Source organism: Larimichthys crocea, chromosome XXII, assembly GCF_000972845.2.
Source record: "Larimichthys crocea isolate SSNF chromosome XXII, L_crocea_2.0, whole genome shotgun sequence".
NCBI classification, from domain to species: Eukaryota; Metazoa; Chordata; class Actinopteri; family Sciaenidae; genus Larimichthys; species Larimichthys crocea.
Window position 1 is genome coordinate 14,391,256 of NC_040032.1, and position 26,929 is coordinate 14,418,184.

At 40.8% G+C, this 26,929-nt stretch overlaps 4 protein-coding genes across 11 annotated transcripts in view; 2 read left to right on the top strand and 2 right to left on the bottom strand.

Annotated features, from left to right (window-relative positions):
* Positions 1-1,749: 1,749 nt before the first annotated feature.
* On the bottom strand, positions 1,750-7,596 carry LOC104923435 (polyubiquitin-C). Of its 4 annotated transcripts, none has more exons than XM_027273339.1 (3): positions 7,478-7,596; positions 5,773-6,913; positions 1,750-2,048 (listed from the first exon to the last, which is right to left on the bottom strand). In XM_027273339.1, the coding sequence occupies exons 2-3, from the start codon at positions 6,903-6,905 to the stop codon at positions 1,808-1,810; spliced, it is 1,374 nt and encodes a 457-aa protein (XP_027129140.1). In that variant the 5' UTR covers positions 6,906-6,913; positions 7,478-7,596; the 3' UTR covers positions 1,750-1,807. The 4 variants fall into 4 exon arrangements, with proteins under 4 accessions (XP_027129140.1, XP_027129143.1, XP_027129141.1 ...); XM_027273342.1 differs by having other exon boundaries at positions 1,750-2,277; positions 5,768-6,913; XM_027273341.1 differs by lacking the exon at positions 1,750-2,048 and adding an exon at positions 5,600-5,770 and having other exon boundaries at positions 6,455-6,913; positions 7,478-7,593.
* A 139-nt stretch (positions 7,597-7,735) lies between these two features.
* cenpv (centromere protein V) lies at positions 7,736-10,889 on the top strand. The gene is made up of 5 exons (XM_027273344.1): positions 7,736-7,918; positions 9,865-9,957; positions 10,141-10,210; positions 10,292-10,406; positions 10,717-10,889. The coding sequence occupies exons 1-5, from the start codon at positions 7,761-7,763 to the stop codon at positions 10,851-10,853; spliced, it is 573 nt and encodes a 190-aa protein (XP_027129145.1). The 5' UTR covers positions 7,736-7,760; the 3' UTR covers positions 10,854-10,889.
* On the bottom strand, positions 10,869-24,172 carry pigl (phosphatidylinositol glycan anchor biosynthesis, class L). The gene is made up of 7 exons (XM_027273343.1): positions 23,860-24,172; positions 22,111-22,210; positions 14,981-15,071; positions 13,832-13,899; positions 12,838-12,869; positions 11,571-11,704; positions 10,869-11,375 (listed from the first exon to the last, which is right to left on the bottom strand). The coding sequence occupies exons 1-7, from the start codon at positions 24,110-24,112 to the stop codon at positions 11,247-11,249; spliced, it is 807 nt and encodes a 268-aa protein (XP_027129144.1). The 5' UTR covers positions 24,113-24,172; the 3' UTR covers positions 10,869-11,246.
* The window catches only part of ncor1 (nuclear receptor corepressor 1), a 48,491-nt gene continuing 45,554 nt past the window's right edge, over positions 23,993-26,929 (top strand). For all 5 annotated transcript variants that reach the window (XM_027273334.1, XM_027273335.1, XM_027273336.1 and 2 more), the window contains exons 1-2: positions 23,993-24,100; positions 24,718-24,868. The gene's annotated coding sequence lies outside the window, so the exon portion shown is untranslated. The remainder of the gene's footprint in view (positions 24,101-24,717; positions 24,869-26,929) is intronic.

Genomic DNA, 26,929 nt, shown 5'->3' on the forward strand with positions numbered 1-26,929 from the left:
AAAAATACATACATACACACAGACATATGTTGAGGTAGTCCACACTCTTAATTCTGCATAACTTTAAGCCTTAATATAATGTGAACAGGTGAGTGATATATAAATTCACCCTCAGTACAGTTGTCATGAACGGGGTAATTAGCTATAGAGACCAAAACTGTTTTTTGTACCAGGCTGTAAAGTAAGCGGAAACTCAGTGGCTGTGAAGTGAACGCAACTGCAGTTCCTCAAACTGCCACTTGAGACTGGCTACACAATGACTCAGTCTCCATAAGCACCTATGTTAAAATGACCAACTTCACAGCAAAAATAAACATGTTTACAGCCTGGTACAAAAAAACAGTTTTGGTATCTATAGCTAATTTACTGCAAATTAACAGTGTGGTTGCTTTGATTGACAGGTAGGTGCCATTACAGATGGCTCATTAAGCCTGTCTCAGGTTTACTGATGATCCTTGTCTTTGCCCCTATTTAGATAGATAGAGCCACCACCCTCTGAGCTTCTTCAGAAACCTGTGGGTGATGTCACGGATACGACATCCATGTTTTATACTGTCTATGCTGTTGACGTGTTTCCAGTATCAAGTGGCTGCAGCAGTCTGGTCAGCTGCTTATTTCTTCTTTCTTGTAGCCTTCAGAAACCAACCAACACTGAATTAATCAGACTTCAGCTCCCTCTTGAACCACAAAAGGTTTTTTACAACTTAATCACATTTGCAGTAATACTTAACCTCTAAACTCTAAAGTGAGTGAGACGCACATTATGCATATAAAACAGCACACTTGGCATTGTTTTTCTTTAACAGCCTAATCTCCCCATCCAGATTGAACTCATCCTTCCTTCCGCTGTCTCTTTAATGATACTGAAAACTCCCCTATCTGCCACCTCCATCACCATCTTCTCTCATTCCACTTTGACTTCCATCGTACAATATTACTGCAGTAAACTGATACACTATGTGTTGGCCTTGTTTTACTGAAGGATTCATCTGAGTTGAGATACTTTGGTGTGAGGCAGTTGACTGTGGCTCAGTCTAGACCTTTGGTTCATGGTGAATCAGTAATATAAATGTGTGATTCTTCGGGTACAACACAATCCTCTAGAGATCTCTAGATATCTGTAAAGCATCTGCTTCGTTTGTTTTGTTGATTTCATAACCAACAAAACAAACAGGCACTCTCACTTTTAACCATAGGTTTGCGCAGCGTAACTTCATGGACACGGAGGGTGGGAGATCTGCAAGTAAGCTGGTGACCTCTACTGGTTCCATGTGACATTTCCCTCAACACCTATGAATACAGTGACATTTGGAGTTTGACCTAATGCTATGAAGCTTTTAAACTACAAGTCCAGGTAGCTGGGCTTATGGGATTTGAACAGGGGATGTTCAATAAGGTATTCAAGTTTCCTTGATGCCAGGATGAGATGAGACATACTGGCACAAGACACAGAAGTTTGATGATCAACAATAAAACAGCACTTAAGGAAGGAGACCTAACCTTCACCTAGTTCTCTTCAAAACATTTAAGAACTGACTATTTAAGAAGAACTTTATCATAAATGTATGTTTGATCATACATTTGATTTGACAATGAACATCCTAATTTTATTAAATTGAACAGGACCTTACCCACTGAAATAAAACAAAATAAATCTGCACATGTAATCGTAAATGGAATTTAACTCACTGTGAGCTAAGATTTGAAAACCCATCTGATCTTACATTCATAGTCAAGACAAATATGCCATATCGTTTCATCTCAGCTTTTATTGGGTTACGTTGTCAGGTAAAAAACATGGAATCATTTATTGACCGCCCCTGAGACGCAGGACAAGATGGAGGGTGGACTCCTTCTGGATGTTGTAGTCGGACAGGGTGCGGCCATCTTCCAGCTGCTTGCCAGCAAAGATCAGCCTCTGCTGGTCAGGGGGAATGCCTTCCTTATCCTGGATCTTAGCCTTGACGTTCTCAATGGTGTCGCTGGGCTCAACCTCCAGGGTGATGGTCTTGCCAGTGAGGGTCTTGACGAAGATCTGCATACCGCCCCTCAGACGCAGGACAAGGTGGAGGGTGGATTCCTTCTGGATGTTGTAGTCGGAGAGGGTGCGGCCATCTTCAAGCTGCTTGCCAGCAAAGATCAGCCTCTGCTGGTCAGGGGGAATGCCTTCCTTGTCCTGGATCTTAGCCTTGACGTTCTCAATGGTGTCGCTGGGCTCGACCTCAAGGGTGATGGTCTTGCCGGTGAGGGTCTTGACAAAGATCTGCATGTTTGCACCTATTAAAACAAAAGATAAATCACTGTTACTAATTGTTTATGTTCTAGAGATAAACCAAGAAGGTCTCACCATTAAATACTGCCTTTATAACATCGTACATCTAAATTATAACATTGTTAAAAGCATTATGAGTCATTTTATCTTAGCACAGGTGATAACTGTGAGCTAACTCCTGCTGTGTCACATGAACATACTGGTAGGAAGCCGGCGATTCGAGGACCAGCGCCATTTTAAAATAAGCTATTGTTGTTTGCCTTCGTTTTGTTCAGGTTACCCGCTAATGGACGATACAGCTAGAAATGTTGTACCCATTGTTGACGTGAGAAAACGTCTTTGAGGGCTATTGTTCAACCAGACTTAATGGATATAAGTTACAATGTACTTGTAACGTGGGTTAACTAGTTCAGGTTAGTTTAATAAACGTTATGTTCAGGATGCTGGCTGGCTAACGTTAGCTTTTACAGTCGTTTGTTTACGAAGCAGCTGGATATTTTACAAAAAAAGAAAAAAGGGACGACAGTGGTAAAAAATAGAACCTTTAAATGAATAAAATAACAACAGCAGATGACTATAAATATTATTAGTGATACTTTTTAAACGAATATTTGTACTTACGGTTTGCTTTTCAGTTGCTTTAGCGGCTTCCCCGAATAACGCCTCCCTCTTGACTGACTGTACAGTTGCCAGGGCGACGCCGGGCTCATTTATACTGGGGACACGTCACCCAGCTGTATTCATCCGCACTTCAAAATAGTTCCCCACTTCTAACATGGCCTATATATATATGTAGTTTTAAACCGTTAATGGGTTTAGCTGATAAATTTGGTTTTAATTTATCTAGATTATACACACAAAACTACAAGAACAATAATCCAGTTTGCTGATAAAATAAACAATATTTGTTTGAATTGGCGGAAGAAAATGTAAAGATTGCTGCTGTTAATGTAGGTAAACAATGAGATATTTAGCTTTAACTGACTGTTTAATTAAAACTATACAGATTTGTTACACAGTTTTTAAAACTATTTCATATATTTTAAATAACGTTACTATATGCTATTTATATAGTACATTCATATCTATTTATACGGTAATACTTCTCTAATACTTGTATATACTTTGATACAACCTTTTCACATCTATACCACTTATACATACATACACACACACACACACACACACACGCTATCTATCTATCTATCTATCTATCTATCTATCTATCTATCTATCTATCTATCTATCTATCTATCTATCTATCTATCTATTTCTTATTCTATTGTGTTATATTTTATTTATATCACTACAGTTTTTTTTTAACTTAATTTTGTTGCATTGTATTTTATTTCCTTAGCTTATTTTTTACCCTTTATGTGTAGTGCCGCAACTAGTGTTCTTATGCCGAGTTGCCCTATTTCATTGAACTCTATACCCTGTGTTAATCTACACATGATAAATAAACCTGAAAGTTGCTTTCACAATAGTTATTCGTGATAATAAAGTGCACAAAGACACAATTATCTTAACTGCTTGAGACATGACTGATATGCGGTCACGTGGTTAAGACACTAGTAACATGTGAACATGAATAGACCATAAGACCTTGTGTCTGTTCATGACTAAACAAAACAGAATGATGTATGAGGCAGTTAAAAAACTATGAGGTCAAGAGCTAAACAGGTCAAGAGGATGGGCCTACATAATATACTAGATTTTCCTTTGCTTTTTTGGATTATTTTCTGTTACAGCTGCTCTGGGAAATATTCTGTATATGATGCATGTTGTCAGAATTTAATAAAGTCTTTCATGTCATACATTCACCTGATCCTGATGCACAGAATGAAAGCAGATTGTGTCAGTGGTGCTATGAGATGAATGCCTTTGGCAGGATAAACAGCTCACACCTGATTATCCAGATGATGATCCAGTGCTGAGCCAGTTTGGTTTAGGATTAGACAGTAAATACCACAGTACAATCCTCATGATATCCATAATCCACAGTACTTTCCTCACTGGAGGCTGTAGTATGATTCCTAAACGTAGTCTTTCTTGTGGGTTCAAATGTAGGTATTCTTATGACTTGGGTGGGATTTTTATCTGAGTCTCCACACATTCACCTCATTTCTATGTATGAATATATCTACTTGATGTTTTCCTGACTTTTAATACATAATGTGTTTTATGCCTCAGCTTGGGGAGAGACGTTCAGCTCCTTTCTGCCTGCTGACGCCCAGGACATGAGGCAACTGACAGTATGTTTGTACTAAAAGCTGATATAAATGTGCAGTTTATCACTTGTTAATATAAAAATACTGTTCCTTGTCTGTTGTTGACCACTCAAGCATACATTGTCAACTGTTCTAGATTAGGACAAAGGACATTTCCTTATGCTAAAAACAGTTTCCATCTTAGTAAGGGAATGTCTTTGTCCTAATGTTTTTCTGTGCCAAGATCAAACCAGTGACATTTATACCAATTAGTCTGTCTACTTTTTCCTCCTCTCCTGGTCCTCCTTGAATCCCATTTTTATACTCCTTGGTTAAGATGATCTCTTCTGAGTTGTTTGCCATTACCTCCTTTATATATTCTCTATGTAACACATCAACTTCTAGGTTGTCAATAGATGGCGCTGTGCCCACGTGAATAGAAATCCTTTCTACCTTTCCAAGAGTTCTGCAGACTGACCTCCAGTTTTATAGACCTTCTGCAGGAACATTGCAGCTCATTCATGGTGTTGCTGCTCAATTAAACCTTTAACTTATTGATACATACCTACTTACATGCATCATATCAAAATGTGCTGGTTTTGGCCAGCATACTACAATACAGCTGTTTATTATCAATGTGGAGACGAAGATGCTTGTTTGGTTACCTTCCTATGCGTTATGTTTGAGGGTATGTAAGTGAAATTGCACAGTAGGGGTGGTTAGACACTGGAGATCTCTAAGACTATAATTTGCTGACAAAGTTACACTTAAGTACTTTCAGATTAAATGTGACTGATAGCCAAGATGATTTATACAATCAGATTGGTTTGAGAAATAAAGTTGCATTCAATTAGGTTTTGTATTAGAACTCATACCAATTTTGCAGCTTAACATTATCCAAGTTACGATTTGCTTTATGTGCATATGCAAGTTTGATATCAATCTACTGTAGTTTTAAGTAGCATTCATTAAAGGAAGTCTTGAGAGTTCTTCTACTACAGAGAAATCTATGTTAAGTCAGCTTCTGTCACCTTATTATGGTGTAGATAGGACTTTCTTTCATACTGTAGATAATAGTAGACCTAGATCTGCACAATGAATGTACAACACCAGAAGGTTAAGTTGAAGTCTTTATTTATGTGATGTGCATTAAACTTTTGGTCACTTGAAGGTCAACAATTTACTAATAACAGCTTCAACACAGCATGTTTATAGCATGTCATACATAGCACATTGAGTTGAGCGAAAGAAGCTTAATCTGGAGAACATGGAATCATTTATTGGCCGCCCCTCAGACGCAGGACAAGATGGAGGGTGGACTCCTTCTGGATGTTGTAGTCGGAGAGGGTGCGGCCATCTTCCAGCTGCTTGCCGGCAAAGATCAGCCTCTGCTGGTCAGGGGGAATGCCTTCCTTATCCTGGATCTTAGCCTTGACGTTCTCAATGGTGTCGCTGGGCTCAACCTCCAGGGTGATGGTCTTGCCGGTGAGGGTCTTGACAAAGATCTGCATACCGCCCCTCAGACGCAGGACAAGGTGGAGAGTGGACTCCTTCTGGATGTTGTAGTCGGAGAGGGTGCGGCCATCCTCCAGCTGCTTGCCGGCAAAGATCAGCCTCTGCTGGTCAGGGGGAATGCCTTCCTTGTCCTGGATCTTGGCCTTCACATTCTCAATAGTGTCACTTGGCTCAACCTCAAGGGTGATGGTCTTGCCGGTGAGGGTCTTGACGAAAATCTGCATACCACCCCTCAGACGCAGGACAAGGTGGAGGGTGGACTCCTTCTGGATGTTGTAGTCGGAAAGGGTGCGGCCATCTTCCAGCTGCTTGCCAGCAAAGATCAGCCTCTGCTGGTCAGGGGGAATGCCTTCCTTATCCTGGATCTTGGCCTTGACGTTCTCAATGGTGTCGCTGGGCTCGACTTCCAGGGTGATGGTCTTGCCAGTAAGGGTCTTGACGAAGATCTGCATACCACCCCTCAGACGCAGGACAAGATGGAGGGTGGACTCCTTCTGGATGTTGTAGTCGGACAGGGTGCGGCCATCTTCAAGCTGCTTGCCGGCAAAGATCAGCCTCTGCTGGTCAGGGGGAATGCCTTCCTTATCCTGGATCTTGGCCTTGACATTTTCAATAGTGTCGCTGGGCTCGACCTCCAGGGTGATGGTCTTGCCAGTGAGGGTCTTGACGAAGATCTGCATACCGCCCCTCAGACGCAGGACAAGATGGAGGGTGGACTCCTTCTGGATGTTGTAGTCGGACAGGGTGCGGCCATCTTCAAGCTGCTTGCCGGCAAAGATCAGCCTCTGCTGGTCAGGGGGAATGCCTTCCTTGTCCTGAATTTTAGCCTTCACATTCTCAATGGTGTCGCTGGGCTCGACCTCAAGGGTGATGGTCTTGCCAGTGAGGGTCTTGACAAAGATCTGCATGTTTAAACCTATGTAGAATTGAGATAAAGGACTTTATTAATATATTAAAACAGACCATTTGAATACAGTTAGAAAATGCTTACGGTTATTGGAAATTAATGGAAACTCAGTTTATGTTATGGTCTGTAAAGCTTAAAAGTAGTTATATTCACATCACAAAATAAGAGGATATGAATGTAAAGCTTTCAATTGTCGGTAGATCCGCAGCCATTTCAATCCGAGCGCCATTTTGAGATCATATTGACCTTCCTTTTGTTCAGCTGACGCTAATGGAGGATACTGGAAGTGTTGAGTCATTGCTATAATGCTAACAGCACCCCAACCACTGCTGCCTTTCGGTTTCGTCGAATCCGAAGACGAAACGATCGACGTTTAAACTCGTTGAATAAACAATATAACGCTCACAGACCGAAACAACGATTTTTAACCTCAATTTGAGACGGTTAACATTTGCGACAACTCTCTTAGGCCAACATCAAGCTGTAAAACAATGGATCGCCAAACAAATTAAAAGTATAACCGTCGACATATAACGCTAATATAACATTAAAGACGACAAAAAATGTACTTACGTTGTTGAGACGCAGTAAATCTCGCGTACACTGACGTTGAATTACTTCTTGTGGATTTTCTCTGAAGAATACTAACCGCAGTGAGGGCGACTGTAGTATATATACACCCCAGGTTGCATACGTCATCTGCCGATATCCATCCGCGTTGAAAGTAGTTCCCACTAACCCAAAAGGGAGCCAATTCGATATAATTTCACTTTTTTTCAGCGGTGTTCATTTTTGGCCTTAATTAGTACGTCTTCTAATAACTGCGAGTGTTAAATCGACAATAATATGCGTGAAAATGACAGTTTCGACATATCCGCGGCGGAATGATATCTCGCACCAACCACAACTGCCTCCAGAATTTGCTAGAACCATCATAGCAACAGGGACCTTCCCCGAGCCTCTGATTGGTCCGCACGGTTGTTTGTTTGAGCAGCGATTGGTTGCCGCGTTACAGTAAGTGATGTTCGATGACTACATCGCGTTTCAGTTTTGGGGATTATTTAATCAAGAATCATACAGCATATAAATAAATTGAAGACTTATAACCAGGAATCTTGTGTAATTCTAGGTTATGATAGTGTAGCCTTTGTATAACCGACCTTCGACCCATTTTCCATATTGTTACAATATATATCATACCTAGGAGGAGCTCATGAAGTCTGAATGACTTTGCATTTATGTGGCACGTAGCAGAGACGTGTCCAGACACGAATTCAATCAAACGTGACTGTGAACAGATGGAAACGTGCTTTGTAAACATGTGCTACCAGCTGTTGTGACAGCAGGGTCTAAAGTATTTCGGTCGAGCACTGCTTAACTGACCTAATTTACCCACCTTATTTCATTCATTCGCAATGCATATCCACACCGGCTCTTCTCATTATACAAACCATCTAAATAAAGAATACATTCGTGATTCATAGCCAGCCAAGAACATCACTGCAAAATATCTAATTTGATATACGCAGAATTTGCTGATACCGGTTAACTGGCAGGCGCACAGTACAGCATGTGCAGTCATGACCTTAATGCACTTAGATCAGATCAGATAGAGAGATACTGTTTCCTATTTAGACAACAACAAAAAGTAGTATGCCAGATGTCGTTCGGGCTTGTTTTAATCTGGAAAATAGATGTTTAAATGATAGTGAAGATGTTAGATATTTGTCTTAATTCAGCTCATCGTGGTGGACATACTGTACAATGTACAAGACTCTCAACATCTATGATTATACAGCTGAATAATCAGTTCATAGGATGAGTTACAATGTTTGTTCTTCTGTCTTGAGCGAAAGGCATAACGGTGAGTATCGTCATCAGTCACAAGGAAGGGTTTAATTTTGTTCCATGAGCATAAGTCCAAGGCATTGTGTCAACGCCCAGGGATTAATGTTAAACTCCCACAAGTTAAACACTGATTCTGTGGACGGTTGAGCATATTTTCAGTAGGCGGTAGAGTTTTTGTGGTGACCCAGCTGATTAAACATACTGAGATGTAGGTCAGAGGTCACAAAACGCTGCAGATTTATGTATAACTTATACCAACTGGTGATCTAACTCCCTTCTTTTAGCTCCCACCAGTTATAATCCACTGTAAACTGAATTAAACCAAATAGCATAAACTCGCATGGGTCTACTGGGGTTCTATTTATGGGTCATAGATATGATACAGCTGGGATACTCCTAATTTATGTATTTGGGTCACTAAATTTCCTTTCCCCACCCCTTCAGCACCCTGTCATATGACACCCAACCCGTGATGCACCGTGCCAGTGCTTTCCAACACAAGAGCTGGCTGTCTGGCTGAACTAGTTCCACCTCTGAGGAATGTGTTTGTGCAAGTCTGCAGTACTTTGCCCGGCCCTTTTGCGCTTGAAATAATTATGGACTGACTCAGAGTGTTCCAGGAAAAAACAATCTTTCACGTAAGGACAGCACTGTGGGACTCTCACAGTATTATCACATGAAATAAGAGCATCCATGGCTCAGGACAATAAACGTGACTTTGGCTTTTCCCTAGAGGTACTTTTGAATTGACAATCAAGCACATCAATTGCTCTTAATGGGTCAAAGGTGTAAGTAGCCGAGAGGCTTTTAATGTAAATGAAACTCTTATCAGCAGTGGACTTTGCCTTGCCAGGGGTCATTGTGTTTCCTTTGGCAGCCTGACTGGAAGTGTTTAGGGTTGGGCGTTCAGTTCCACGTCAACAGATTTCGCAAACAGAATCGTCACACCAGTTTAACCAGAACATCATTTGAGATGAGTTGAGTAAATTCATCCCTGTTCGTGTTCTTGTTGACATCAAAGACACTGAAGTAAGGCTTCACATTTCCGAGTACTCAAATGTGAACATATGTATTGATTGTGTTGGCTATGGTTATGTCCTTTTAACCCACAGAATGGAGGTTGTGAAACATACAGGCGGCTGCCACTGTGGAGCTGTTAGATTTGAAGTCTGGAGTTCACCAGACCTTCATGTTTTTGAATGCAAGTACGGATATTACATTACATTTTCTTGTTTCTTATATCTTAAAACAATAAATATAAGACATATACATCTAAAATTCAATAGTAGCATCCTGTCCGAAGATACATTTAAGTTTGGATTAAAAAAAAAGAAGCTTTTTTATCAAATCAATATAACAATAAAACTAATTTACACCTTTTATTCCAGCTGCAGCATCTGCACAAAGAAACAAAACCACCATTTCATTGTTCCCAAAAATCTCTTCACACTCTTACAGGTACTCATAACACAATTTAATCTAAACAAAAACACACACACACACACACAAAAGTGAATAATGGTTTTGTTTTCTTTGCAGGGGTCAGATAATCTGACCACATACACGTTTAACACTCACGTTGCTAAACACACCTTCTGTAAGACGTGTGGAGTTCAGAGTTTCTACACCCCTCGCTCCAACCCGGATGGATATGGTAACTGCTGACAGTCACACCAGTCATGTGTTATTCATGTGTAAACTTATTTCATCATCCTGCTGTTTACCCCAAACTAACCAACCCCGTCTGCCCTTTGATGCCTTAGATTTGTAGAAAACACAGTTGTTAAGTTCACAGAAACAGTAAAATAGTCCATGTTGGATAACAGTGATATCAGGAAAACAGCCTTTAAACCTAAAATTTTGCATTACTGAACCTCTGTGTGAAAAGTGCCGGATACAACGAGCTGTTTTGTTCGTATGCAAATCAACAAGCTGTCCTTTGTTGCTGTCGTTCCCCCCCCCAGGTGTTGCTCCGCACTGTTTGGATCCAGGTACGGTCCGCGGTGTCACGGTTGAGAAGTTTTGTGGGGAGAAGTGGGAAGAAAGCATGCAAGCTCACAAGAGCATCAGAGACATGTCTAAACCTGCAGAAAGTAAATGAAAAGTAACCACTATGATACAAGAATCAAACTTTAATCAGCAGTATAACAGAAATACTGCACAGGATTTTAAACAATCTTTTTAAGTATAAGATAAAAATTCAAACTGTAGTGTTTTTATACAGTGTAAAGACTGAAAACAATAAAAGATGTTTCCGTAGAAAAAAGGCGTTCCTGTTGTTGTCATTTCAAAGTTAATGTCAGCCTTATGTAAGGAAAGTGCATACAGAAAACATTCAAGATACTTTAGCTGATACAGTGTTAAAGAAATCTTCAATCATTGTGAGCAAAACAGCTTAACAGCTACTAAATTCACTCCTATCACAGTAATTCGAGCAGTTAGGCAGCGAGTAAACCGAACGCAGTAACAAACAGTGCACCTGGACGAGATAAACTTAATAAATCTTCAAGTTCTTTGGGCCTTGTGGGATCATTTGGAATGTGTTTACGAACATGTACCGAGAAAAGAAGATGTAGAGGTAACGGAACCACAGGAGTTGAGTGCGATGGCAAAACATGGCCTCCTGAAAAGAAAAGAGGGCTGTTTGAGAGGTTATATAACTAATACTAGTACTAATGCTCAAAATCTGATGTTAAGTGTAAATGCATCGACTTCTTTTCATAATATCAGCATGATGAGACTGTTAGAAAGTGCTAAAAACATGTGCTCCTTCTATGTGACGTGTCTTTGCCAACAAAGTGTCTATTTCGAGGCTTACTTTGGCTTGCCTGTAGCCCCGTGAGCCTATAAAACAGCGGAGACATGAGGGCAGCAGCCAGCTGAGGGGGAGCTCCAGGAAGGAGATGTACTTCCTGAAGAGGCCAACAGTCACCAGGGAGAGCAAGCAGCAGTCTGGGAGAACAGACAGAGACCCAGTTAGAGCTGTTAATATGTTAAACACTCACTGCAGCAGCAGACGTTCAACTAGGCCTTTTCTCAGGTTGTTCTATTTTGTATGTTTTGACTGTGAAGCAAGCATTTAACAATGTAATACAATGGTTCTTTTTACACTCATGTCGTTGTCAGGAAATCATAGAAAAACTGTATGACATGTTCTTTTGTGGGACACGAGAGGCTTAAAGCTGTTGGTACTGAGCAGGGAGTCTGGCTGTACAGCCAAGCAAGGAGGCTTATTACAATCACCTAATTATCTGTAACCTCTCCTGGAGGCCACGGTAAGGCCAGTCGAACATGTGATGTGTAAATGCCTGATGATAAATAAACCAAAGGGCACAATTAATGATACACCAGCTGCACCCTAAAGAGGGCAAAGCAGGCTGTAGTCGTTAGGTCGTAAATAAAGCGTGCGTTTACCGTGGCCTCGGGACTGAGTTGATAATGTCTTCCTGTCATTCAACAGCACAGCAGTGTTGACACAGTTGAGATCTCACATGTGATGAACCTTACAGGCCAGCACTGCGTGTTTCTTATCAGCAAACGTGGGTGTGCTCTGCGGGCCTTAATGTTTACCAAACTATGAAAGTAATGAGTTCTAACATGTCGCCCTCTTCTCTGTCCTATTTTTCCTTTTCACATTCTCTTCAACAACACCCCCCCACCCAAGCCCCAAGCCAAAACATTTGTGTTTGGATGTATCCATCTGGCCTCCAGCAGACCAAAATGTATAGAGGAGAGACAAGACGCTTGCAGCACTTTTGGACAGAAGAGGGCGCTGCACATCAACAAAATGCCCTGCCTGAGTCAGTGTTTACAGGACTTTCTCAGTGTGGAAATTAGAGGCTGCAGAGGTGCTGCTTCTCATGTGAGGATGTCATTTCTGTCTTGTCTGATTGTGAAGCATATCGTTAGTTTCAAGTGCTACTTAAAGTTTATTAATACAGCTGTTGTTCAGCGTCATCGGACTTCACATATCTTGTGGAGACCAGAACAACTTGCTCAAGAATTTTTACTTTTACAGACTAACTTTCAGCAGATCTGACCTGTGATACTTTGTTCACACATTTCTATGTGTGTGTCAAACCTACCATTGGGCACTTGTCCAGTGGAAGCGAGATGGCTGCAAGTGGAGAAAAGAACAATGTCAAAGGATGCAAACATTGCTGTCAAAGAGTTGATACGACCTCTAGACAGGGTTTGTGTCTGCGACCAAAAGAATGGCCGCAGTGTGAAGTTTCTACTTGCCAATATGTATCCGAGATTAGCGTTTTGGTTACACTGATTACAACACGAAGTGTCAGAGGACTGTAAGCACACAGAAAATGTCATGAAGTGCTGCTAAATACCCACAGTTCTCTGCTGAATGAAGTTTTTTTTTCTGTGTAGCAAAACAAGTTTTTCTTTCAGACTTCCATGTGCAATAACAGTTAAGATTTTGACAACAACAAACCACTGGGCTTTAGAGCACTGCGAAACTAGTGCACAGCCCCTCTGAGTTCCCGCCTAATGGGAATCATGAGATGTGATTTGGAGAGCTTACATCTCATCAACAGATGAGGCCCGCAGATTGACAGAGAGCCATATAGGCTCAGTGAAAAACAACACAGCAGACCAGTCATCAGTGCAACATGGAGGACAGCAGCGTACACCTTATAATACAAAACACTTTTTCATTTTTTTAAAACCCAAATGTCTGATGCAACTTGCTTGGTCGGCCTCTCCAAACCAGAGCTACCCTCCCACCTCACCACTTCAGGGACAGGATTTACTGCTGCTCTCTGGGAGCGAAGCTGAGTGCCTCTGAGGACTGTGTTTGGATGACCTCTCAGCTATGTAACAGACCAATTCTGAAAAACATGGTGCACGCGCCCGCGTGTGTGTGCGTGCACGTTTATGTGGGGAAACATTTGGAAAGATGGATGTTGATGCGAGTCTAAATGTTCAGCATTTTCCTGGACCGTTTTTTGTGTGGGCTGGTTTCTGTGTGCATGAATAAGCCACATAATATCCCTGAAGATGGCATCTTTAAGTTGAGGGGTTCAAAAAAAAAAAACCCTGAATGCCTTCAAGTTCAGCTAGTACCTGACAGCTTTATGGATGGCTATGTGATTGGCATGGCCACTCACTCCTCTTCCATCGAAGGTCAGCACCTGAAACAACAAAATATCTCATTGTGTGGGTGAAAAGCCAGAATCCGGGTATCTAAAAGTGAATTTAAACAAACAGAGGCAAAAAACAGAGGGAGAGATTTTTTTCTTTTTGGGTTAGTGGAAGGGTTTCTGTGTCTGACTGTGGAGCTGCTTGGCAACTGACAACTGATACTTAAAAACCTTTTTCGGTTTGTATGCTTGCACACCAGAGGAAGCAAGTGAAAAAAAAAAAATCAGGTCAAAGGGAAAGAAAAAGTGCTTTACTAAAGACTTGGTATTTGCTATGCTCAGATGCATTCTACCATTACTATGTCTTTGCATATGAAAAAACAACAAATTGGCATGGTGTCAGACCAAAGAAACAACACTGTCCAGCCTTTAAAAGACTATATTTCACATCTAGATGTGCGTTATCGCTGCATATATTTGTTCGTTTCTGTGTGACTGACATGATCCTCCAGCCTACTTTTTAGTCTGGCTGCATTTTTTTGTTTTGCCGAGCCCGACAGGATGGGAGGAGGCAGAGTGTTTGTTTGTCGTCTTTGATAACAAGAAGAGATCAGCAGCTACAGGATAGAAGAATCCAGCTGTGTGCATTCGTTGTCTTCCCTGCAGAACTGTTTCTTTATTTATACTGTTGCTGCTGTACTTTCTTCTTATGACTATTTTCGTCCTCGTTGAGATAGACGGGAAGAAAATTCTGATTGTAAATTTGCCGCATTCCCATTAGCTAATAGCGCGGAACTGCACTGGGGCAGATAGGGATCTCTGTGTAAACACAGAAATTGAATCCAAACTTTCTACAGCAGCCGAGGCCATTTCCCCTCTGTTGTTTTTTAGGGGGGGCTCAAAGTACAGTCAGATTTTGACAAAAAAGACACAGTGGCTGACAGACCGCAGTGGAACTGGGATAATGCGCTGCAAAGCTGTGGTGCCAAAACATATGGTAAAAAAACAAAGCAAAACAATGCATGGGTTTTGTACACAGAGTGGCAGGGAAGTCGTGTGTTAACATAAAACAGGAAATGACAGAAAAGCCACTGCTTTGAAAGGAAAGAATTCAGAGCAGAGCCGAGCATACCATGTTGAAGGAGTGAGCTCTTATGTGGTTCACAATTAGAGAAGAAACCAATGAGATGCTCCATTCTGCTTTGGGATCGTCTGGAAGTTTTCTGGAGGGCAAAGAAACGGATGCTGGTTATCTGAGTTACAGTAAAATTACAAACAGTGATTCAGGAGTGCATCGTAACCTCACTGTAACCGAAAGTCAAGAGCATCCTGCACAAAATAAGCATGCTTGGTGGTTCTCAGGGCTGGGCAGTCTTATTGCCTTTCCGGGCACCAGATTTCAGCACAGATTTAACACACAGTTTGAAAGCAAAAGAAAAAAAAGAAAGGCTGTTGTGGAATGCAAACACGAGGGAGTGCTGGGAAGTCCGGGGGTTAAGGGTCGGAAGGCCCTTCGCATCATGTTCATCTGAAACTACAGCCTGGAGACAGCACGTAGCACACATCAAACATCACACTTGGCCAGAGCTGAGCTCTCAGCCTACTAAACATGCATAGACTCCCCTTTTTGCCAGAAATAATAGCTGCCCCAATGGGTAAGAAAATAAAAGTATTGCTTTTTATGGTTGTTCAAAAAATAAAAAAGGGAGAAAAGTGCTTAAAAATCTACTTGGAAAAAAACGCAGATATGAGTTGGGTTGACACGGTTCACATAAAAAAACATCCTGAGGGTTGCAGCATTTGAGGGTGGAGAGGATCTAGTCTGTTCACCAGTTATAATTTCTCTGCTTTACAATCCTGTTTCCCAAAAAAGTTGGCATGCTGTAAAACAAAATGTGAAACGCCCAGTTTTAATTGAAAATGACTAAGACAAGTTATCAAACTTTTGGTAAATGATATTCACATTTTGAAGTAAAAATGTTGGGACAGTGGCAACAAAAAAAACCTGGTGAAACATCTCACACACGACATGACATTTTATATAAACAAGTATCCCAGAGAGTCTTTGTGAAGTAAAGATGGCGAGGGGCTCCCCACTGTGTGAAAGACTGCACAAATAGTGCAACAATTTAAGAATAATGTGTCTCAATGTAAAAAAATGCAAAAAAAAGATCTGTGTATTTCATCGTCTACAGTTCATAATATGATGAAAAGATTCAGAGAATCAGATGAAATCTCTGTTTCTGCAACTGTCCTCCTCAGTTCCTAGATGCTTACAGAGTGTTGTTAAAAGAAGAAGTGATGAACAGAGTGACGGTAAATGTGAACATCTCGCTGGCATCAAATTCAGAATGTTCAACAATCAAATATTTCATTCTGAACATCTATTAAAAGATCTAGTTTGTGGGATTTAGTGGCACCTAGTGGTGAAGCCGCAGACTGCAACCAAATGAATACTCCCTCATGCCTTAGCCTCTTCTTCCAAGCATGTAAGAACAACTCTGGCTGCCAGATTGACAGTAAAAGCAAGAGGCCATATCCAGATCAGAATCTGGTTTGTCTGTTCTGGGCTATTAAACAAAAATGGTGATTCAACATGGTCCAACTCTCACTGTAGATATAAAAGGGCTCATTTTAAGATGAAAACATACTAATGAATACTGTAAAATGTAAACGTAATCTTACACACTGGACCTTTAAGTTGTTTCTATTGTCGATTTATTATTAAATATACACTTTAATCATCACATTTAGTTTTTATTCACAATCTACACAGCGTACCAATTTTTTGTTTTGGAAACATGGTTGCATGTTGCTCAAAAACACAACCACCCAAACTGTGTTGGTTCGACAAGATAAGCAGGAGCACATGGGTGGCATTTGAAACACTGTGTGCATGTATGTGTATATAGATAAAAATATATATAGTGCATAAAGTGGGGGTAGGTGTGTGTGTGTCTGGGGGTTGGAGGCTCAACAGTTGCTCCCCTCCCCTTCATTGCTAACAATGAGCCAGGACAGTTGAGCCAGTAGAGGGAAGTGATGGATTAGGCCACAAATCTATTGGCTGCCAGATGATGTGAAGGTCAGGCTTTGGTGTAAGGGGTGTTGGGGTGGGGGTCGGCGATGTCACAGGGAGGTGGGGTGGAGGTTCAGGGGTTCAGAGATAGTTTAAAACTGTCCGTCATCGAGTGAATGCACCGCTGTGACATGTTGATACCAGTGGCGTATCATGAAGGGCGTAAGGGAGTGAATGTAATCTTGTTTAAACTTATGTTAAATGCTGCATAAATGAATAAAACACAAGCCTAATGGCCTAATTTCTGCTGCTGTTTGGACCGAAAGCTCATTAAAACAAGCAGTTTTAAGTCCAAGAATACAAGGTATCCAAATATGTTACAGAGTTCCAACGACAGCTGTGTTTAATGTTGCATTTATTCATTTATTATTTGAGCTATTTTGCCTTACAGCTTGACAACTGCAGCCAAACACAAGCCTGCAAGGAGGGGGGTGAGAAAAAAAAAGAAAAATGAACAAAAGATATAAGACACCTGACCTTTCTCAAGCAGGATGCAGGCTGAGTGTCAGCTTCGCCATGGCAACAGTGCAAAATGTCCTAAAGTAACCTCCACAGCTCCCCCTTTGTAGCGTTGCATGTGGATGTCTAATTGCTTGCAGGCATCTGTATGCAGTTGTTGAACTTTAGCCCAGTAAGGGGATTCTGTGTGTGTGTGTGTGAATGTGTGTGTGTCTCAGAGAGGGCTTGTTTAGTCTGGTCACATGGACCACAGGCCTGCAAAACTGCCAGACTTCTGACCAGACAGTCAGATTATATGTCCTGCTGGGAACGGCTGAGATGCCACTACAAACTGACAGTACGGCCACAATATCCCCACTGTAACAAAGCAGTTACAACTACCGTAACGCCAATAGATGCACATTGTTCCACAATGATATAAGAGGCATTTGTGGTTGCAGGTTTCTGCCAGTATTCACTTATTTTGAGGTAATAAATTGTCATGAAAATAACCTTGGAAATAATGTTGTTGGTGTTGTTTTGTAAGTAAGCTGTTGCAGAATCAGAGCAATGTAATGTGACAAAATGACTGTTTGTTGCCGGCTGCAGGGTTCAGTAGAAGGGAAAAAGCAACTGTTTGACTCTGCAGAGGCCAGTGTGTGCTGGTGACAAATGTATCCAGTATAAAAGCACAGCCAGAGGTCAGCAGGCAGCGCTGGAACATCTCACCACTATTTATTGCGCTGTGCCATGCGCTTATAAAACAGCTAGAGCTATTTTTAAACCACTGATCAATGTATATTTAAACCTTGTGTAGGAATCGAGAGCTACTGCGTCAAATACAGCTTTCATTTTAAGAGGAGAAGAGCCGAGCTCACAGAGAATTATTTATATGAATCCAATCAAAAACAAAAGTTTTCAGTTTGTGATTTACTTCTGAGTAAAAATGTGTTTAACTGAAGCAAATCTGGAACACATTAGGGGCTGGATTATTAAAGAAATGAGGTGCGTGAGACTGAAGTTCAGTCCGATCATCTGATGGATAATGTAATGAAGAAGTGGACTGGTTGGATTTGTGCAGTGAGCAGCTATAATCGAGTCCAGGGAGCAGACAGAGGTCAAGCCAGTGCAAGTGCAGAGGCAGCAGAGCGTGCTCAGATCGAGCTTGATCACAAAGGCCCCAACATGCACTGGGGCCCCAGATACTGTCAACACAGCTGTCCTATTCAGTGAGCATTAAAGGGAAAATCCTATTTTAAAACAGAATTTCACGTGTTATTCCACAGACTGTGGATGTGAGTGAGTCTCACCCAGATCTGTCGTCATGACACATTCGCACACTGTGCTTGACTTTTGGTGTGAGATTTTTAGCTTGAAAACAAACATGAATGAGACAATAGTCAGCCCAAACTCTCCAGTCTGGTACGATTTCTTCTGTCCAGGTTTGACAATGTCTTGTGTGAATCCACTTCTATGTTGACAATGTTATTAAAGCTGTCCTGTGGAGTTTTCTTCTAAACAAACAAAACTTTCTTCCTCATAAAACATTTATTTTTTAAGTTTTTCAAAGTTTGCATTCATGTTTACTAGTTCGTTGTCTTCTACACTGCCTTTGCACCACACCTGGGCGTGTTACTGCCACCTGTGGAGCAGCAGAACAGTGTGAAACCATTGGCAGGAATGTGTATCGCATCGCCTGCATGCATGACACCTGTGCATGCTCGTGTGACTGCAGGAGATAAACAAAACCCACTCAAAGAAAAGCTACTCTTTAACACTATCAGGCATCAAAAGCTCCTTAGGGAGATGATTTGCACCGCAACTGGTCTGAACAGGCCACGACATACAGCACAGTTTGTGGTTTAATGCCCAGCTTGGCATACAAACTCTGAGGATCTGTTCTAGGTTTTGTCCTTTGACAGCATCACATAAAAACGTCAGTTCTTGAGCCAAGGTGCTCGCTGTTCATAGCTATCGTGCCTGTTTCAGACTTGACATAATCTTTGAGGACTTTATTGAAAGCCGTCTAAACAGTAGACACTGGAGATCAGTACTGCAACTACCGTATACGAGCTACACTCACCTCCAGTCATCTCTCTAAACTCTGCATGAAAACACACAAACACTGATTTAGTCGCTTTATTTCTACACCACAGGCATTTTACAAACTATTAGAGCTTATAGAAGTATTGTTCAACGACTACAGAAACAAGGTAAGCATTACATGTTTAACCACAAGCTACAGCCTCCTGTTTATAAATGTATTATCATTATAACCTTCATGTATGTAGGAATATTTGCAGGGCTGTTGAACTTGATTAGGTCTGTCACTAACGATTTTTCTTATTATCGACTAATCGGCTGATTATTTCCTTGATTAGTCGATGAATCATTTGGCCTATAAAATGTCAGAAAATAGTGAAAAAATAATCAGAAGTTCTCAAAGTCCAAGGTTATGTCTTACGAGGACCAGTGCGTAGGATTTCAAAGTATCTAGCGGTGTAGCTGCTGATTGCAACCTCCTCGTGTCACCCTTGCATTCCAACTGTAAAGACATTTATATTACACAAATCTCCATATATGATATGTTAAAACTTTCATCTATGTTTGCATGTATAATTACTTAATGTTGATATTTTTTGCAGATTGCAGAATTTAGCAAAGTGCAGCTAATGTTGAAATCAAATTAATAGGATGCATGGGGCTTTTGTTTCTACTCAAACTCTCTGGTTTCTATTCTCTACAAACTTTTGCACTGCATCTTTTTCTTTCCTATTTTCCTTCTTTATTTCTTTCTTTCTTTGTGCACAATAAAATGACCAGTAAGAAAAACAGGGAGAGGTCAAGTCAAGGATGTACATCTGCACATACTTGGGCAGAGAAGGGTAAGAGCAAAGCCAAAGTGTGGCTAGCCATGTACAGACACACAAAGAGAAAAACAGCTTGGAATGACCTACATTAGAGTGCTCAGAGCATTGCCAAAATGTATCCCACAGTCCTTGGCAGTTGGCTACAGCAGACATGGACAAGAGGAGGAGGAGGCGGAGGAGGAGGAGGAGGAGGAGGAGGATGGGGGTGGAACAGAGGGAGAGAGAGAGAGAGTTTGGTTGTGAGTGAGCGGGGCTGGGGCTCTCAAAGTGCTGATTAGTTGTGTGTTTTAGGCAAACAACCGAATACACAGAAAGGGAAAACGGGCTACACTCCAGTTCAGCAGAAGTGCAGACAGTACTAAGATCAAAGTTCATTTATATTCTGTGTGCACAAGATGATAAAACTGTGAAGTCTGTGTATAAACACACACACACACACCAACAATGTTCTCTAGGGCAGACAACCTGGGCAGCCTGCCAGCTTATTACTGTGAGTTCTAGGTTAGTGCCAGAGTTCATACAGCTCTCCTGGTGAGCCAGCATGTAGAGACTCACATGTAGGCAGCCCAGCGGTTCTTAGAAACTCAAAACATTTTCAAGGGAATCTGCTGGATTGATCCACGGGAGAGAAAAAATTTCCCCTTTTCAACATCACCTTTTTTACCACAACTTTCTCTGTAACTTGACCTTGCCAACAGGCAGAGCCTGGAGACTGAAAGTCTTGCAGCTGCATCAACAACAAAATATAGGAGAAAACAGAGCGAGTTCCACAAGAATTTGGACAACAATAGAGTTCGAAGTTCTGGCTCTCAGTTGTTCTCACTGCTTTGAATGTGAAATGACAATGGTTCTGAGTGAAGGCTGTTTTAACTCAAACGCATGTAGAGCCACACGAGGAACTATAGCTGTAACTAAACATCCTTAATGGGTGACAAACATATAAATGTTTTACTCAATATTCCTCAATACTCTAAGATGAATGAGAGCTAACAAACAAAAGCCAGATTTTGTCTTTGAACCGTTATGTTCCTGCAACAAAGCTGGAATGTGCGACTATATTCTTACCACTTATTTTCCTTCAGAGCTCCACAAGAACCACCAAGAAGGAGAGTCCCTTAATTTCTTCCTCATTCTATCTCAGACATATTCACAAAGTTTCCAATTCAAGAAACACAAATAAAAGTCGAACTAACTTTGGTATGGAGCCCAAAATTAAGCTTAAAAGTGATTATTTTAATTTAGTATTGAAGATGACAATAATGTAATTATTTAATTCCCCTTAGGGTTCATTGACAGTGACTAATCCATTGTGACTGCTCAGCTTGCTAGACAGGGTGTGCAAACATTACAAATCAAATATCATAGTTCCACTAAGGACAGCTTTAAAAAAACAAAACAAACATTTCCATAATATCGTAGTAGACTATTGTTTGATTTACTATACTTAGAGGTGATATCTAAAGCTTTGGATGTCAGTCTGGGAATTGTAAAGCTTTTATGGGGCTCGATGTCCCACTTGGCAGGCCTATCACTGCCTCTGAGGCCTAATCATTTATTTCCCCTGTGACACAGAGCTAATACATCAGGCCAGGCTCGATCAGACCTGTTGTAGTCAGAATGGAGGGAGTGTGATTTGTGGTCAACTCTCTATTTGTTCCGATAGACACTGGGTGGTGGGGAGGGGACTGATGGGATCCAACAGGAGTCCTGAACTGAAGGCGACACAAATATATTATGCTAATAATTCAGTTTTAAATCACATAACACGTTTAACACACAAATCTGAATATTCAGCAGAGCGAACTCTGCTTTCAACTTCAAAGGCACACATGTTTTAGATTGTATGTTGTGTGTTTGATGCAGGCGGCTGCTTACTTATGGTCTACTATGGTGATTCTGGAGTCTGGTATCCCCAACACGGCACAGCTGTGGAGAAGTTCTTGTTTACGCTGAGCTCCTTGATTGTAGTAGTTTCCTGTACAATAATTAGAGGACAAATTAGGCTAACGTAATGACAGGAAAACCAAAGTACATCTCTAAAATTCTGTCAGTAGATTTAAAGATTAAGATAGATTAAACATTTTCCACTGAAGGTGAATTATCACATAATCGACTTTAGCTGTGTAGTAATGGTGCTCTAACATCAGTGGGGTCATGAGCAAGTACTTGTAGCAAGAAAAAACTTCAAATTGAGCGGGTTGAGTGACAAAAGTTGATGCCTTTACTTTATAAAAATAACATTTATACTTGCAGATGGTCATCCACCAATGAGCCGGGTTCTGCTCGAGGTTTCTGTCTGTTAACAGGAAGTTTTTCCTTTGCCACTATCACCGAGAGCTTGGTCATGGTGGTAAGTGTTGAGTAAATAATTTTATTAAGAGAGGTGGTCTACACCTGCTCTATATGGAAAGTGGCATGAGATAACTTCTGTTATAACTTGGCACTATATAAATAAAACTGAATTGAATTGTTGCAAACCCTTTAGCTCAAATTTGTGCGATTTGTTTACATCTTGTTTCTTGCAATAATTGACTAGGGCTGCAACTAATGATTATTTTTTATTATTGATTAATCTGATAGTTATTTTAATTATGTATGCCTCTATATATGTATAAGTGATGTTGTAGGGGTGCAGATGGACTCGCTGACTGTGGTGTTAGAAAGGAGGATGCTGTCTAAGGTGCAGGCTATCTTGGACTATGACTCCCACCCACTTCATGAGGTGCTGGACAGACTCAGGAGCACCTTCAGTCAGAGACTCCACAGAGAGACACAAGAAGTCTTTCCTACCTGTGAGTATCAGTCTCTACAACTCCTCCCTCAAAATATCAGACACTCCAAGTCAAGTCCAGTAACTATTGAACTGGCTTGTGCAATATCATAAGTGAAATCTGATTCTGAAACAACAGCAACATTTGTAGACAGACAATGGTGCAGAGTGCAAAGGATGCTGAAATAAATATGATTTATACAGCAGTCAGGGGCGCCGTATAGGAGGGAAAAGTTAGGACAATTCCAAGGGCCCACAGCTGACAGGGGCCCCAAAAAATAGGTAAACACCAATAAAATTATTAAACCATCATAATTGAGTATATATATATTTCAAATATAATAACAAAACTAATTACGTCTTTGTTTTTATGTGTTTTGGGCAGTAAAAGTTAAATAAAAAAAGGACTAGCACATTTTAAGTCAGGCACGGTATTGGTTGAAGACGCAGTCACATCTTCCTTTATGAAAACTCTCTCTCTCTTGTCATTTTATCATTCATTATGATTCATTTTCATTTTGTCAGTCATTGTAATTGTACAATATGTTTGTGTTGATTTGTTCTGTCATGTGACATCTATTGCACATCTGTCCGTCCTGGGAGAGGGATCCCTCCTCTGTGGCTCTTCCACCTTTTTTCCCTGTTAAAATGTTTTTTTTGTGTCACTCGAGCTGAGGGTCTAAGGACAGAGGGTGTCACTCCCTGTACAGATTGTAAAGCCCTCTGAGGCAAAATGCACTTTGTGACTTTGGGCTCTACAAATAAAATCTGATTTGATTTAATTATCCCTATAAATCTTTACATTGGTTTATTAACGTGATGTACACAGACAGCCGCGTGCTATGTGGTCGTACCTGCGGACAGACACAGCACGTGAACGCTGGCGTTTGACTCCACGAGCCGCAGGATGGTTGGCGCGAAGAACATGCACTCATCATCCGGATGCGCAGTGACGAGCAGAGCTCTGACATCATCTGCCTCTCTGCCCGACGACACGTTCGTCAAATGTCTCAAAGTCTTCGCCAGAGTTCGCCGGTGTCGGTAATAAATCCATCCGATCCAAATCGAACAGGACAAAACTACAAGCACAGCCAGGTAAACACTCATTATTTTGAACGGTATCGTAAACAAGCCGTGTGAAGACAAAAGTCTAACACACGAATGGTTCCACGTTTTTAAAAAAAACATACACGCGCACTCTTTAAGAGATATCTAACCTTACCCGTAATTTAAGGGATTAAACACGTGTCATAACAAAGTCCAACAATGTTCATTTTCATGTACATAATAATGTGTTTTACTGCCACTTTCTCCGTTTATTTGACTTTAAATCAGCTAAATGGGCGAGCAAATACATTAAAAACACGTAGAGTAGTTCTATAGCTTATGTGAATAAATATGAGCAGGAAAACGTGTCAGTAAGTTATATAAATTAAGCGAAATTTGAGCTTCTGAAAAGTGAAAATTATAAACACAGGGAGCATTACCGTGTTGGAGGGAGCTATTTGGCTGTCACACCGCTTTATCCTCGCAGGTGTATAAAAATCAAAATGTTTTAAAAAAATGAACCGTTTAGCAAAATTGATACATAACGCCGATTTTATTCATAAATCTGCGTGTTATATTTTCTGTGTGCGCATGTTTTTTTTTAAAGGTGTTGTTTTTCTGTGTTTTCAACCCGCGGATGGGATGATTTATTTTCGCCCTGTCAGGACGTCGACCCGACAAATGCGGCGCAGCCTTCAGTCTGCCTGCTAGTCCACAGCGCACAGCCCCGCGCGCGGATTTACAATCAACCAACTGACACGCGATCCCGCACGAGGGACACCTTTCTCTGCCGGCGGTGTATTTTCTAAACATGAGGTGAGTACAAAACCGCTAATATGGTGGTCTAAAATATTACAATTTAAGCTTCCACCACCTCCTCCTCCTCCTCCTCCCTCCTCCCGGTCTACGCTGAAAAGCTGCCTTGCAAGATGGCGACGTGGTTGAGAATTCAAAGGTGAAGTGAAGCTAAGTCAGCTAGCGACAACAACAACAACAACAACAACGTCTCAACCGTCGGGGGTGTTGGAGCAACGTCTACTTTTCAAGTCGGCGCTGTTGTTGTTGTTATTGTGCATGTTTTTGCTGCATTTCCGGAGGAGAAAAAAAAGGGCTCCTGTGCAAAGAGTGGGAAGAGAGAGAGACCCATCCCCCCTCAACCAAAAGAGAAGCTACGACTCTAAAAATGCGTTTTTATATTAGATTAGATTTACTTTATTCACCCCACCACGGGGGAATGCGCTTCTCACAGCAGCAGAGGAAAGTGTAGCATACACTGCAGAGGGATGAGAAATTAGAAAAATGTAGAAAAGGCAAAAAAAACAACAACACAATAAACAGACAGAAATATCTATAACCTGCACAGTAAACACGAAAAACAAACAACCTTCAAAACAGACAAGTACTGAGGGTAACAGTGACATGATAAGAGTATTGTTATGTAAACTGGCCATAGTGTAAGAAATATTGCAAAAGAAAGTGACCATGATATAAATAATAATATTACTGCAAGAGTAGTGACCATAATATAAATAATATTACAAAAGTAAGTGTCCATAATATAAATAATATTACAAAAGTAAGTGACCATGATATAAATAATAACTGCAAGGAAATAAAATAGAAAAATAAATTGCAGTGAGACATGAACAGGAGACTACGACATGACCAGGTGGTGCAGGTGTTGTAAAGTCTGACAGCAGCAGGGATGAAGGGCCCGCAGAACCTCTCCTTCTTACACCGTGGGTGTAACAGTAATGGTGTTAAAAGACAACAATAACAACACGCAGCAGCTGTGTTTCAACACTGCTGAGGCTGTGTGAGGGCCTCGGAGTTCACCATGACATGGAAATATCAGTACATGTTTTCTAAAAATCTACTTCTTTTTTTACAGCGAAACGACAAATGTTGACTTAAAAACAGTGTATTTATCTTTTATAACCCCTGCAAACCACGTCGGAAAATTCAATTAAAGACTTTTTGAGATGGAACCACCCAGGAGCGAGTGCACTGTAGCTACAGCTTATTTTATCTCTGTATTAAAAGAGATGGAGCTTAAACTGTATTTTGAAAAGATAGATAGACAGACAGACTTTATTTATCCCAAGCTGGGAAATTACAGTGCAGCAGCAGCAGCATTACACACAGTGACAATAGACAACATAAGAATAAAAATATAAAGAACAAACTATACAGATAGATAGATAGATAGATACTTTACTGATCCTGAGGGAAATAAAAGCAACCAGTAGCAGCATTAAACATACATTCAAATTAAAATTGACACAGTAAACATACATTAACCTATGGGATAAAGCTGGATTTAAATTAAACCTGTGCAAAGCAATTAAACATGTGCAGATAAATGAAACTTTATAACAGAAATTAAACTAAATTTTTTGCAGGTTTTTACACAAACAGCGGTTAAAAAGTGACAAACACGTTATGAATAATCAGGTCACTAACCAGGGCTGCGACAACTGATTCTGGTGGTAAGCTTATTAATGTTATCCTGCTTACTTAGTTGCTTTGAATAACAGAAAAGAGTCATGGATTTAATGTTGAGCAGGGAGGATGCTGTGACCGTCTGCGTGCACAAGAACAAACAATGTGTTCTACTTAAATAAATGTAGAGGTTTGCAAAGGAGCAAGACCTCAACTTTAAAATGACAAAAACTGGTAAATGTTTGGTCATCACCTCCCAGTGCAGCTCGAGTCCATGGTTTTAAACTCATCCAGCGATGTTATCAATATCAGCAGACTGGCCATAGTACTTCTTGGTGCATCCACTCGAGAAGACTGCAGGAGCAAATTAAATCAAGTTTAGAAAAACAGTAAAACATAAAAGGTAATTGTAATATTGTGAGGCAGCTGCAGTGC

Bases quoted from the DNA above. Each gene is read 5' to 3' on its own strand.
- LOC104923435 (XM_027273342.1), bottom strand. From the start codon at position 6,905: ATGCAGATCTTTGTCAAGACCCTCACTGGCAAGACCATCACCCTTGAG. The intron at 2,278-5,767 runs GCCAATAAATGA...TTGTTTTAATAG, and splicing joins TGTCCTGCGTCTGAGGGGCG to GTGCAAACATGCAGATCTTT.
- cenpv (XM_027273344.1), top strand. From the start codon at position 7,761: ATGACAGTTTCGACATATCCGCGGCGGAATGATATCTCGCACCAACCA. The intron at 10,211-10,291 runs GTACTCATAACA...TTTTCTTTGCAG, and splicing joins ATCTCTTCACACTCTTACAG to GGGTCAGATAATCTGACCAC. The intron at 10,407-10,716 runs GTAACTGCTGAC...TCCCCCCCCCAG, and splicing joins CTCCAACCCGGATGGATATG to GTGTTGCTCCGCACTGTTTG.
- pigl (XM_027273343.1), bottom strand. From the start codon at position 24,112: ATGAGTGTTTACCTGGCTGTGCTTGTAGTTTTGTCCTGTTCGATTTGG. The intron at 12,870-13,831 runs GTACTAGCTGAA...CTCCACTTGCAG, and splicing joins GCCATCCATAAAGCTGTCAG to CCATCTCGCTTCCACTGGAC. The intron at 11,376-11,570 runs GTAAGCCTCGAA...TTTTCTTTTCAG, and splicing joins GGGGCTACAGGCAAGCCAAA to GAGGCCATGTTTTGCCATCG.